This window comes from Pseudorasbora parva, chromosome 1 (genome assembly GCF_024679245.1).
Source record: "Pseudorasbora parva isolate DD20220531a chromosome 1, ASM2467924v1, whole genome shotgun sequence".
NCBI classification, from domain to species: domain Eukaryota; kingdom Metazoa; phylum Chordata; class Actinopteri; order Cypriniformes; family Gobionidae; genus Pseudorasbora; species Pseudorasbora parva.
Genome location: NC_090172.1, coordinates 36,008,290 through 36,022,984, shown reverse-complemented (window position 1 = coordinate 36,022,984; position 14,695 = coordinate 36,008,290). Strand labels below are relative to the sequence as shown.

Here is a 14,695-nt window from a genome sequence, read left to right as displayed (position 1 = left end):
TTAGAATTTGGGCTGCAGTACCCATTTCAACCACTAACTTTTATTCTTACATACAGCACCTTTAAAGTCGACATGGAACGGAAGTTGCAATAGTATTTTCTTCCCTATTGTGACATATTCAATTGAAACTTGAGCTTCTTGACCAAGAAAAAATATGGGGGACTTGATTTTGTAATTCCGGGATTGTTTGGATAGTTTGATTGTTGTGGTTTGCTATTGTTTTCAGAGAAGAGAAAATATGTCAATGCAAGAGGGAGGGGGGGCTATTTTGACTAAAGATTACAAGGGCACATGATTAAAAAAAATAATAATATGCATGGATAAATCATTTATAATAAATGCTGCAAAATTCCAAAATCCAGCATCCCGACCAAATTTCCCCAATGGCCTCTGTCCATCATGGCCTCCTAATCATCCTCATATACTGATTGCTTCATCACTCTTTCTCCTCTCCACCAATAAACTGGTGTGTGGTGAGCGTTCTGGTGCAATATGACTGCTGTCGCATCATCCAGGTGGATGCTGCACATTGGTGGTGGTTGAGGAGATTCCCCCTTCTATATGTAAACTAAAAATCGATTTGAGTGCCCAGAAAAGCAATGTTTCAAGTTTTTTGCATTACTAAATATTACCGTCATCATATGGATATATGTTACAGTAATATCAATATAATATACATTTTTCTATTGTTACAGTAAAATGTAAAATGTTTAGGTACTTGGCTACTGAACCATCCCTTTTAAGAGTGAATGTTTCAAGCTGCAGTTCTATTTGTCAACACTAGGTGTCGTCCCATCACTACAGCGAGTGATTATGGTGTGTACTGATGGAATTCAGTTGGTCTTTGAGAATACATTCAGATTCAGCTTTATGCTGCTATTGTGTTTTGACACAGATTATTTTATGTCAATCCATAATGGCACACATTTCTTGTTCTTGTGATATATCATCAACTGTTCTCACAAATCCATTCTTTGTAACATGAAAGGTTTGTTGTAGTCTGCTAGTGTGTTATGCTGTGTATTTTTGTGAGTATGCAAAAGAAATAGTATTATGTCTTCATGAAAATTCATAATCAAGCTTATCTGTCTAAGTATATATGACACAATGCATAATAAGACCAATAATTGAACTATTAAATGCACATTGCACATCACTTCTCTTTTTCAGAAGCACACTATGCCGAGACCAACTGTAGTGTAACATGTATATGAATGAAGCCAAGCTACAATTATGATCTAGGCCTGTTAGTCTATAAAGACATTTTATAAAGACAAGTTATTGCTTTAGTTTTACTGAAATCAAACTTTTAAAGTGGATGTAAACTCTGAGAAAGTGATTCGCTCTTTGCTGTTCACAATTGTTCTGTACTCTCTCCTTTGTGATAGAAAACATATATACCTCACATCCCTGTTTATTCTGCTCACTGCTGTCCGTCACTCTTTACTTATCTGAAGAGCGTTGACAATACCACCAACTCAACAGAAAGAGAGAGAGCAGAGAACAAACCTGAATTGAATTTGAGAAACGACTTTTCACATGTTGCTAAGCAACCCAACATTCCTTAATGGAAGAGACCTCTCCCATATCTCTCCACTCTCTCTCTCTGTCTTTTCGCTCGTTTCTTCCTGCTTCCCCTGTCGTTCTCTCTCTCTTACGTGTGCTTTCGCTCCCCACTTTGTCAGAGAAACTTGCCGTCCTCTTGAGAAAGCTCATTTAATTTAGAAATATTACCCTGTCTCTCTGAAGCCTATGAGAGTCAGCTCAGGGTAGGCCATGACTACTGCTCCTCCAGCTTTCAAATGTGCACTATTACACCTCCACAACGTTAAGTGCGATTGAGTGCGTCACACTATAGTTGGGATTTCAGTGTAGGTTCCATGCCTTTCACCCTTTTCTTCTAAAGTGACTTAGACTTGACAATGTCCATATGCATGAGAGGACACATGTACCCACAGCAACCACTGCACAAACATCATATTTCATCATATTCATATATAAAAGCAGGCCTACAGCCATGTGTCTACGAAATGCCTGCAGTGTGTTTAGACTCTAGTGCAGACAAAATTGCCACATCCTCCCCATCATATCCTATTACTGTCTGACCTTGTTTCATGAGAAATCTGTGGATTAGTTTGAATGAGTTTGATTGAGTCTGAGCCAGTGCATGTTGCAAACAACTGCCATAAATCATATTCATCAACTCTTCTGCTTAAATATATATCTACAAAGATAGTTATGCATTAGGTTATACCTTAAATGATTAAGAAGTTTCTTTCTTTCTTTCTTTCTTTCTTTCTTTCTTTCTTTCTTTCTTTCTTTCTTTCTTTCTTTCTTTCTTTCTTTCTTTCTTTCTTTCTTTCTTTCTTTCTTTCTTTCTTTCTTTCTTTCTTTCTTTCTTTCTTTCTTTCTTTCTTTCTTTCTTTCTTTCTTTCTTTCTTTCTTTCTTTCTTTCTTTCTTTCTTTCTTTCTTTCTTTCTTTCTTTCTTTCTTTCTTTCTTTCTTTCTTTCTTTCTTTCTTTCTTTCTTTCTTCCCATTGCTGATCACTATCTCCTGAGAGGAAAAATGTGGGCCAAGTTTTTTTCTGAGACTGTTACTGTGAGAGTGATGGAAAGATTCTGTTTCTTCTCATCTCTCGTTCTAACTTCTTTTTTCGTCTCCTTCCATCCTCACTGCAGCGATTCCCCTGGGCCTCATCGTTGTCCCTGGAGACAGTGATTTGGAAACCTGCCGAGCCCACATCGAGAGACTACAGGAGGTAAAAAATGAGAGGGTGGAGTTAACAGATGGAGTGGGGTAAAAGTGAGAAAGGAAAAGGACAGGAAAAGAGAGAAGAGGAGAGAGGTGTTGGGGTTTGATTAATGATAGGAACTGTCGGAATATGAGGAGGGAGACATCATACTCCACTACAGTGGTGCTCAACTGGTTTGTCTTTTAGGAAAGAAAAATCAGCAACACATTCATTACCAATAGTTGAATTTAATGTTAAAGGGATAGTTCTATCATCATTTACTCACCCTTATGTCATTCCCAACCTGTATGACTTTTTGGGCTTCTGAAGCGAAACGATGCATTTGTCTAAGAAAATATATCTATATTTAAAACTTTACAAACAGTAATCTCTAAACTCCGCTAACTGTTTACAAGATCCCTTTTATGATGGAAACATGGACTGCCATTATAAAGCTTGGTCGAGCCAGCATATTGTTTATATGTTGACCCTGGACCACAAAACCAGTCCTAAGTCACACGAGTATATGTGTGGCAATAGCCAACAATACATTGTATCAAAATGATTGATTTTTCTTTTATGCCAAAAATCAATAAGTAAAGATCCTGTTTCATGAGGATATTTTGTAAATTTCCTATCCTAAACATATTTACACAAAAAAATATATATTATAAGTAATAATATGCATTGCTAAGGACTTCTGTTGGACAACGTTAAAGATGATTTTTCTCAATATTTAGATTTTTTTTGCACACTCAGATTTCAGATTTACAAATAGTTTCATCTCGGCTAAGTATTGTCCTATCCTAACAAACCATATATCAATGGAAAGCTTTAGATGATGTATACATCTCAATTTAAATATATTGACCCTTATGACTGGTTTTGTGGTCCAAGCAGGGTCACATATAACTCGATTGTATTTGTCTGTAAAAAGAATGTTATATACACCCAGGATGATTTGAGGGTGAGTAAATCATGGGCTAATTTTTATTTTTGGGTGAACTAACCCTTTAACCAATGTTAACAAAAAGGTGTTGTAAAAGTTTTACCCAAAAATCAATAATGAAAAAAATTATAATAATTCTCTACTTTAATTTTTTTTTACTGTTGTGATTATGGTTAGGTGAACTTTAGTATTTACCATTGTTCATGTCCATGTTGTTCTGACCCACCTGTTACCCCTGGTAGAGAACAACCGATTTATTATTGCCACACTGTCCATTTCCACTTTCCCACTGAGTGCACAAATTCCTTGCCAGGAAGGTTGCGTGAGTGTCTGTAGCAGAATAGAGTATTCTTAAAAAAGAAATGTATCTCAAATTGCATATTCACATTCTCTCATTAATTCATGTATTTTCATAGAAACTGCTGCAATGGAGACTCTAAATGATTGAGATATCTTATATGATGGTATTTGTATTTGAAATTGATGGGCTGTGTGCCTGATCTGATGGGGTTTGTGTGTGTGTGTATCTAATGTAATGGGGTCTCCTACAGGACTTTGTGTCGTGTCACCCATCTCTGCAGCGACTGGTGCTCCAGGTGGGTAACACACCTGTGAGAGGTAAAATAGGCACACCTGGAGCACTTTCAGGAACAAGACTGGAAATACAGCCTGGACAAAGAATCTAGGAAACCAAACAGAGTGCTGTTTGTACTAAGGCCTATCAGATTTAATGGACATTCCTGCACAAACCCAAACTAGATAAACTTCAGCAGAACATTTGTGCACTAAAAATATGCTCGGAGGCAGACATGTTTACTGTGAGTGCGTGTAAAACTCAGAAGAGATAAAAAAAAAAAGCCAGAGAGTTTGTTTTCAGATAGAGCTTAACATGATCCCTAAAGCAGAGTATTCTGCAATTCATCCTAAATCTCTCCCACATAATTCTCTGAGATTAGAGCACTCTAGCGCCTCCTAGACACTAGTCTGTTTGCAGACGTGAAGAGAACCCTCGTTAGTACGGCATTCCCCCATGACAGTTGTTATGGGTGAAAATTCAAATAAGCACAAATTAAAGTAAATGCTTGCTAAGCTAAATCTACTCGCTCCGTTCCCTTGATATTTCCCCTGAGTCCTAAGTGCTCCCATGTGCTTTGTGTGGATGGATGCCTTCGATCACATTTGGCTTCTGTTGAGAATGGCAGCTTTTTCTTAAAGTGATGGTGCATGCAGGTGTTGTATTCATTGTGTGTTTGTGGATTCTGTGAGTGTAGTCTTTTCAGTGTGTATATGACTCAGTTGCATGACTTACATAGATCTTCAAATGGTAGTTTGGCGCTTTAGGGAACAAATTATTTGATGTGACGGAAGTAATGACAGGTCTGTGTTTGTGGTGAAAATAGTGAACATTGACACTCTTTGTATGCTGTTCATTTACTTTGAGTTTCATAAACTGACACTAACCAGAACTGTATCAACCTTTCTTCTCTTCCTACCTCCTACCCCATTCTTCCTTCTCCTCTCATTCACAGGAAGGTGAGGGGGCCAAATCGAAGGCTTTGTCATCTCAGAGGCTGTCGCCAAAATGGTGCTTTCTCGATTGTGAGTATTCTTTTCACAGTTGTTTAGATGATAAATTCTGAGAGTCAGATCTGGGGTACTGAAATGTGTGCCATGGTGGCCCTCAAGGATGTGGGCTGGAGTTGAGTTTATCAGTGCACAAAGTGTAGGTGTTTGCAGTGAATAAAATGGCAAAGAGTAAAGGTCACATATTCAAAACCATGAGTCAGACCCACAAAATATTCTCTTATCAGTGCCAGAATCAAAGTGAGCAAAAGAGGAAAAGTGAAAGAGTCATGAATCTCCATACTAAAGAAAAGAATCTACTCTGACATTTCAGCACTAATAAGGAGTGCCAGGATGATTACTGTCAGCGGGAGAGAATTACAGCCACAGAGAAAGAGGGAGGAGCTGTTTGCATCATATTAACTGCATGTCTGACATGATGAACTCTGTGGGTACGTGTGTTCCACCATGTCACAACAGTAGGTCAGCAGGAACTCTGTAAATGTATGAAAGAGGCATCAGTAAGGCATGCAGTGACGTACATTACCACACGTGTTGCATACCATTCCTCTTGATTAGCATCAGCCATTAAGTTCACAAAAACATTTGGCAACATAAATAATTTCCATTAGAGGTCAAATGTATATTCGATATTTTACTCATTTTCCCTTTAAATTACACTGCCTTTCTAAAGTTTAGGGTAAGATTAAAAAAAAGAAAAGAAAGAAATACTTTTTTTAACTGAAAACAGGAGTAATGATGCTGAGAATTCAGCTTTGCCATCACAGGAATAAAGTTTTAAAATGTCTTCAAATAGAAAACAGCTATTTTATATTGTGATGCTTTTTCACAATATTACTGTTTTACTGTATTTTTATCAAATAATGGCAGCCTTGTTGAGCATGATACTTTCGAATTGTACTGACCTCAGACCTTTAAATGCTATGTATTTTTAAATAGGGCTTTATTGGTTGTTTTACTCTTTAACCTACTTGCCCATTATTGGCACCATACAGACCTTTATGTGGACTGCTTTCCAATTTTTTGTAGAGCAGTGTGAAGCTTTGAAGATTAGGTTTAACCTCAGATTGATGAAAAGTGGAGAATCAGACAGTAAAAGCCTATTTATATTTGATGAAATGATACAATAAATATGTTCAATATACATTTATAAAGTACTGTATAATGGCAACTCATTTGAAAAAGAGTGATAAGGGGGAAAGGTGTGCTTCAAAGAGTCAAGGCTTTCAAGTGACATACTTGTCAACATTCCTCAATACATGGAACTCTTTGGAGCAAAAAGATAATTATACACTTTTTGTATTCTATGAGAATTGATCAATAGAAATAAATAGCTTTTCGCATACAGGTTCATTTTTGCTAAGAGGTGCGTTGAAGCACTGACTTCAGACTTAATTTGACAGCATCTCGAGATATGGGGAGTCAGTCATCATTATACATAAATCCTCTGTGACAGCTCAGTCACATTCACATAGATCCTTAACTGCTACACATCAAACCAGTGAAATGACAGTACATCACAATCCCCTGTTCAGTACACACATCTTTCTATCCTTTCCACTCTTATTTCATCCTTTCATTCCAGTCCCTCCTTTCTCTCTTCCCAATGGCCCAGAGCAAAACTCTTCTCCTCATTTTAAAACTAAAAAGCTTCCGAGGGCTTTATTACCAGAGCAGAGAGCTGCCGCATGAGTCAGAACTTTTCCGAGTGATTGTGGCAGCACTTCTGATCTCAGCTCAGTGTTATGAAGTTGCTGTCAGATAATTTGATTCAGTTCAAGCTGGGGCAAAGTCTGATCCGAGGCCAGTGCTATGCCGTTTTCATGGACCATGGAGTAGATTGTCCATGCCCCAGAGCAGCATTTTAGGGCAGGATGTCATCAGAGTGTAAGGAATCATGTGTACTCATTACTTTTGCTGCAGATGTATACAGGTATAGGGCAAGCTCTTGGGAATTAGTTTTATGTGTGCATTTTCAGCTTGTGCATTCTCTTTGGGAGTAATTTGCTTCGGTGAGATGCAAGACCCATGGCAACCTCTGCTTTCCCGCTCATTAAGACAACATGAGGGGGAGTGTCACACCCTTTCACAAATCCAGCAACACAATTTGTCTACATACCTGGCATGGCTTCTTGTAATAATAATAATAATAATAATAATAATACATTTTATTTGTAAAGCGCTTTTCATAGTTAAAAACAATCCCAAAGTGCTAAAAAGTGCTTTTTTTCTTGTGGTACCCTCTAATTCGTTTAGATCATCTTACTGACATCTGTTGCATCCAATCCTGTCGAGGGGTGTTATGTGCCAGTGTTGATCATAAACATGTTTTGAGAAACCAGTTCGGGTTATTTTGGCAACCCAGCACCATGTTTTTTGACCCAGCTGAGCAGTGTTTGGTCTAATGCATTACTTAAGTATTAATTACTGTGTTTTAAGCACTTTTCCTTTGAAAAAGTAAAGTAAGGGATTACTTTTGGATTTTCTGTAATTGAATTAGTTACTTATTTGCATTAAATCATGTTAAAGACTATGGAACAATAGTTTTAGTTTTAATGTTAAAGTGGATTTAACATTAAAATTTAACATTAAATGTTAAAATTTGTTTTTAATGTAACCTTTTCCCTTTTAAATAGGATGAAGAATAATTTCAAGAATAATTTATGCCATTTTATGATTTACTTGAAAGAATTAAAAGAACAATTTCATGTCTATCCTTGTATTGTTCATTTGGTTGAGGTTGATATGGGATTTAGAAAGTTATCAATAATAAGTAATGCAATATATTTTAGAGAGAATAATTAATACAGTAATCTAATTACACAATGGAACATTTTATTAGTATCTTGTAATTAATTACTTTTTAGAGTAACTTATCCAACACTGCAGATGGGTTTGGTTAAATGTTTGTCCCAACATTTAAAAAAAACATTGATAAGCCTGAACATCTAGAAATAGACCAAAATATAAGCAAAGGTAACAACATATGATAAAATAACCCAGTGTTTGTCAGAGTGTATATGTTTGTAGACCTAAAATGAAGGGCCGATACCTAATCAGAGGCCTGATTTGGGTTCTTATTTGTGTTTTGTGTTTACAGCCACAACAGCTGATCGATTCTACAGGATTGATCGAGCTCAAGTGAGTCCTCCATACAATACTTCTAAGAGTAATTTGAAGTAAAACTGTGCAATTTGGAGTGTATACAAACAAAAGGTTCACATTTGTTTTCCGTCTGTCTCAGGAGCATCTAAACTACGTGACTGAGATTTCTCAGGATGAGCTGTTCGTGTTGGACCCAGAACTGGTTGTCACAGAGACGGTCAGCACATCGCCAGGCATGCCAGACCTGGTGGACTCCTCTGGTGATGTCCCATCCAATCCACAAAAATTTGCCTTCCCATCATCCTCCTGTTCTCCACCCAACTCACCTGGACCTGGGTGAGACACTGTAAATACACACATGTATGGCTGAATTTCTGTGGAACATTTTTTTTGCTGTGGAAGATATTTTATAAAATGTCTTTCCTCCCATCCATACAATGAAAGGCAATCAGGTCTATTTTGTTTTGAGAAGCTATCATATGGTCAAAAACAGTTCAATAGAGACATTCTTGAAAATATCTTTGTACAAGTTTGGAATAATGCAGGGTGACTAAATGAGGACAGAATTTTCATTTTGGGTGAACTATCCCTTTAATCTAATCTGTGCCTTTCTTTTTAGTATAATGATATTTTGACGAATTAGTTATTTTATTCGAACTTTTGTACATGAGACATGTTCATAATCGTCAGTAGCTAAACACTCCCAATAACAGCCGCTCCTGCTCTGTAATATTATCCAACAGAGAGCAGTAGAGCATCGAGTCTCCTGGTGGCAGTGTGTTACTCACACCTTAGCTGCTTTGTACAAATGCTATAGTACATTAATTAATTCTAAAGTACCAAGAACTCTGTTTTACACCCTAGGGTGCTTAATTGTTGTTGCTTCTGAAATGCCTTTAATATACAGTAAATGTGCACATGTGTAGGCAGGTTCATACATGAATGTCTTTGCATGTTTGCATATGGGAATGATAATGTGATTGTGAGATTATGTGTGTGTATAATTGTGTAGTACAGAGTGAATAAAACAGAGCGTTTCCTGCAGCGCAGAGCTTGATCCGATCCTCTATTTATAGCTGCCTGAAAAAGTCATACAGCACCGCAGCTCTTGCTAATCTCCTCTCTCTCTCTTTCTGTATGTGTGTGTGTGTGTGTGTGTGTGTGTGTGTGTGTTTGGAGGGGGTAAGAGAGCTCAAAACAGAGAGAGAGAATGCAGACAGTAATTTAGCTTTTTTGTGCATTTCATTTTTCTCTTTTTGAAGATTTAATTATTAAATTATAAAGATTTGATGATATCAAATATTGTCTTATGTGTAAATCAATATATTTTGCTTAAGATCCATCATCACGCATAATTTAAAATGTTTCACAATATTACTGCTTTACTGTATTTTGGATCAAGTAAATATAGCCTTGTTGGGCATAAGATCTTTTTTTTTAACATATAAAAAATCTTAGCAATTAGCTGATAATTGCTAATAAATCTCGGTGTATTTAGCTCATGCTGTTCAGAAAGAGACTAATGGTGTATTGATTGATCAGAGTCATTGAATAGTTAGCTCTGTGATGTTTGTACAATGATCATTGCCCTCTTCCTGCATCCCCCAGCTGTTTAAAGCTTGTCTGGTTAAAACACTGAGAAGCTGCTCGCTGGGCATAACTCTCATCTGATTATGTCATGATTGTATAACCCAACGGATAGGAGCTATTGTTTGAGGCTCCCAATGGAAAACATTGAGTGAACCCTCAGAGCACTTTCAGTCGTGATGCTGCTGCTGTCATGTGATTGTGAGATAACAGTCAGCCTTTTGACTTTAGGGGCTGTGGATGCTCGAGATGTTCGGATATGCCCTTTATCTCTGTATTTGAACTTCAGAAAGTCTTTCTTTTACTTTGCATTTACAGTAAATGTGTCATTTGTCAGCCTTAATGATTCAAACACTACCTTTTCTCTCAGGTTCACTCTAAGCCACCTGGGTCTTTTCACTTCAAAGCTTAGGATTTCTTTAATTAGTCTTGTTTACGTTAATCATTTGGTGTTGTTTTATGAGCTTTGTTGCGTTAGAAACACCACAAGCATACAAGGCTACAAAACGTCGATATTCTGTTAGGTTTCTGGTTCTGTAATGAATTTATATATATATATATATATATATATATATATATATATATATATATATATATATATATATATATATATATATATATATATATATATATATATATATATATATATATAGTGTGTGTGTGTGGGGGGGTTCTTTTCTTGTAAAATGTGTAAAAACGGCAGTATAATCGATTTCAGATACCATTATGTCCTTTCGCTTTGTCTGTTACTGCAAAAGGGTTGGACTTTTTTCTTCCTGGTCGATACTTAAATATAGTTTCTGCAGTCTTAATGACATGTTTACGAAACAGCAAGAGTCTTTCAGAGTTTCAGAGAACTTTGGCTCACCTCTTGTAATTGACATATCTCCTTTTTCCTCAGCTCATTCTTTTCTCCTTCCATTTTTGTCTTACTTTCATTTGAATGTTTGACGTTTCATTTATACATTTCATCTTTTTTTATGTATATATTTAATCAGTGGAACTTTTTGTTCTGGATTCCATTTTTTGGCAACTTTTCTATTCCCGAATTTGTTGTTAGTAGCACACACGCAATCAGTCAGACAGGCGTATGGCTGCTGATGCGTTTGGCAGGCATTATTACATCCCTTAACTCCCTTGGGCATGAAATAACGATCTCTCGCCTAGCCAACATTGAACATGCTTTTGTTCAATTCAGAATCACACAGAATCACTCATGAAAGGAATATTAAATTAATAAAAAAGAGGTAATTAGCCTTTGTGGTGTTCTCTTTGTGGTGTTAAGTGCTGAGTTTGCCAGGGTGAACTGTGGGTGAACAAAGTGACAAGAAGCATTGTCTTTTTGAGTCTCTAGCAATGTTGTCTCTCTCTCTCTCTCTCTCTCTCTCTCTCTCTCTCTCTCTCTCTCTCTCTCTCTCTCTCGCTCTCTCTCTCGCTCTCTCTCTCGCTCTCTCTCTCGCTCTCTCTCTCGCTCTCTCTCTCGCTCTCTCTCTCGCTCTCTCTCTCGCTCTCTCTCCCTCTCTCCCCATTCTCTCCATTCTCTCTTGTCTTCGCAATGTTTTTCCACTGGTTATGCTTTTCCACCAAATGAGATCAGACTGCTACAGGGTGAAACATGCACTAGTGGAGATCAAAGGATAGTGTCTCTATCTTGCTTTGTCTCTCTGTCTCCACCTTCATCTTTTCCTTTCCCTTTCTATTATTATTAACTATGAACACAAATATGCATCTAAAGATACTTCTATATGTCTTAGGATATTCCTCATCTGTTAGGGGTGTTTTGTATTAACCAGACTGTAATTGCTTTGCATGTTACTTATTTTTTACATTTCAAAGCCTTCCTTCCAAGAACAAGCACACACATAATCTCGAATTTGTTAACAGCTGGACTGTGGTACACCACAGCATTTGTTTTTGTTGGCTGCAGATATAAAAACTGGCCTGCTGTTTCAGTACCATATATTCCTCTTGATAATGTATCTCTCGTTGTTTCTTCAGGGCTGCAGAGCTCCAAAGGAAGCGTGTTTCCAGTGACAGTTCTGTGGCAGAAGCACTTGCACACAGTGACTCGCTCAGATCAACCAAAGCAGCTCTCAGCAGGTAAGAGCTACAGAGAGAACGTTTATGCTCTTCCAGAACACATCTCAAACTCCAGCCATGTGGATCAAGCTTGCTGCCACACACAAAAGTTTTCTTTTTTTCTTTCCAAGGCTTATAAAGTTCTTCCTCATTTGCATTTATATGGCCCCAAGCAGAGTATTGAGTTCTGTAATGGTTATGAGAGATGCTGACCTGTGAATCTTAAGTTGTTATGTGAAATAACCCTGTCTCTCTAATCTTTATTGTAGCAAAAATGAGCTAACTCATCTACTCTCATATCTTTTTCTTGTGGGGCTTGATGGTTTATTGATAAAATATACATTATGTAGGGCTCAGAAGTGTGAAATATCTCATCTGGTAGAGATGCTACTACAGCATTTGTACTGTGATAGATATATTTAAGACTGCTTTGTTATTGATATTAACTCTTTCCCCGCCAAACACAGAATTCTCTGTGTTTTCATTGTTACATGCTAGAAGGCGCTATTACGCATTTTCTGAATGAATACAGAATATCCTGATCAAAAGGCCACAGACGAAGAAGACGCAAAAAAACAAGTGATCGTATGGAAGCAAATGCATATGTAAAATAATGTGATCATCAACATAAAGCATCACATCATATTCAAAACTGCCTTATGTTACTGAATGAAATGTTGGCCCAGGACAAGCTATAGGACTGTGCAAACATTAGGGGGGTTGATGGACTCGATCAGCTCCATCTGTGTTTGATCATCGCTCTAAATCTGATCTGAATGTAGTCTTTGAAAAAAAAAAACTTGATTTCCTCAGATTTTTGTTCTAATTTTTTTTTTTTTTTTAAATGAAACCTACCCATATTCAAGTTTTGATAAAAAGGGAACGCATGAAGCTAGAATAAAATGTTTTTTTTTTGTTTGTTTTTAAAAAAGCAGAGGGTCTGTTCTATCTTTTGATACATTACATATGTTCATACAACAAAATATTCTATGGGCCATTGCATTTTTGTGAAAATTATCAAAACCTGGTGGTGTTTTTGTTTTGTTTGTTTTTTTAAACGCTTGCGGGTAAAGAGTTAAAATTTACATTAAATAACAGATGTTTCCCAGACAAGTAGGAATGCGGAATAATTTGCCATTAATAGTTATTTATGATTGCAGAGTAACAATGCAACTGATGTGTGCTCACCTATTGGGAAAAGTTACATTTAAAAGTAATGCATTACAATATTGTGCTACTCCCTAAAAAAGTAACTAGTTGTGTTACTTAGTTGCTTTTTATGGAAAGTAATTACTTTAGCATAATTTTTTTCAGCTGGGCTGGGCTTTCTTTCTTTTTTTCTTTTTTTTTATAACAACAAAAAACATTAGATTTTTGTTAAATGTAAAGACCCTTTCACACCAACAGTGAAATGAATAAGGCTATTTTATGCAATAAATGCAAATTCACACTTGTACATTAGAGAGAATAGGATGTGAGAAGAAAGTGAATTTCAAAAAAATGAAACAAATATGATGTTTATCTAAAGTAATTTTTGCTAATTGTAGTATGATTAAAGTGAATCATCAAAGGTCAGCAACAAATACATTGGTTCATGAAGTGAGATTAATTACATAAAGTATATTTGTTTAAATTAATTATTGCAGATTTTTGCATTAATTTTGAGAAATACTAAATCTGTTTTTTGTTTTGAAAGTGAGATGAGTAAATACATGGTCACAATAATTCTAAAACTACAATAACCATGATGTTCACACTGCGCACACAATGCCTCTGCACTTACTTCCGATTTCTCTCAACATGAGACATATCAGTCAATAAATGGGAAAACAAAGTAACTTGCGTTACTTATTTGAAAAAGTAACTTAAGTAAATGTATGCTTTGTTGTAAATTTAAAAGTAATGCGTTACTTTACTAGTTACTTGAAAAAAGTACACTGATTATGTAACTCAAGTTAATTGTATATGGTTTTTGTTTATTTTACATTTAGAAACATGCATTTTTTTCCGATTATAGCTCATCCGGGCAGAGCCTCATTTTTACTACATCAGTTTGACTATCTTTTGTTTTTAGCACAAATGCTAGATTTTATAATTAATTTCTAATGAATAATCATGTCTTTTAGCCTGCATTCTAAATGAATAAAAAAGAAAAGAAAATCTAATTAGATGAAGTACCTTCCATTTATGAAGTATTGCATTTATTCCCATCAATATGGGTAAAATATGTGTAAATGTGTTTGTTTGTATGCTTGAGTCTGTATTGGTGTGTCTGCAACTGCAACTGTGGCCACCAGGCATCTTTGTGAAAAGTGTGACATCGCATTTACTGTGCAGAAATGCATTTTGCATTTTCATTGCGCACTCTTTATAGGTGTCTGTGTGAGAGATAGATTATGTGTGTGTGTGTGTGTGTGTGTGTGTGTGTGTGTGTGTGTGTGTGTGTGTGTGTGTGTGTGTGTGTGTGTGTGTTTTCACATACATGCTATGATGCTTACATTAAATACATGGATTATTTAATTTATAATGTTTGCTTATAATAATACTTAATTCTTGCATACTGGTATGTTATGTTGTTTAGGAAATATATAAAAATATTAATTATAATATATATTTATTGTTGTAGATGTTGTTTGTCAGGCAGAAGTTTCCAAAAGTG

General features: G+C 36.2%; 1 protein-coding gene across 18 annotated transcripts in view; it reads left to right on the top strand.

Annotated features, from left to right (window-relative positions):
* dgkza (diacylglycerol kinase, zeta a) overlaps positions 1 to 14,695 on the top strand; it is a 123,734-nt gene that overhangs the window by 88,015 nt on the left and 21,024 nt on the right. For 14 of the 18 annotated variants that reach the window (XM_067439227.1, XM_067439248.1, XM_067439138.1 and 11 more), the window contains 6 exons: positions 2,680 to 2,759; positions 4,233 to 4,277; positions 5,211 to 5,280; positions 8,366 to 8,406; positions 8,510 to 8,706; positions 11,956 to 12,057. In XM_067439227.1, coding sequence (XP_067295328.1) covers positions 2,680 to 2,759; positions 4,233 to 4,277; positions 5,211 to 5,280; positions 8,366 to 8,406; positions 8,510 to 8,706; positions 11,956 to 12,057 — 535 coding nt within the window. Of the gene's footprint in view, positions 1 to 2,679; positions 2,760 to 4,232; positions 4,278 to 5,210; positions 5,281 to 8,365; positions 8,407 to 8,509; positions 8,717 to 11,955; positions 12,058 to 14,695 lie in introns of all 18 variants that reach the window. The other 4 variants (XM_067439218.1, XM_067439165.1, XM_067439156.1 and 1 more) reach the window with 2 other exon arrangements.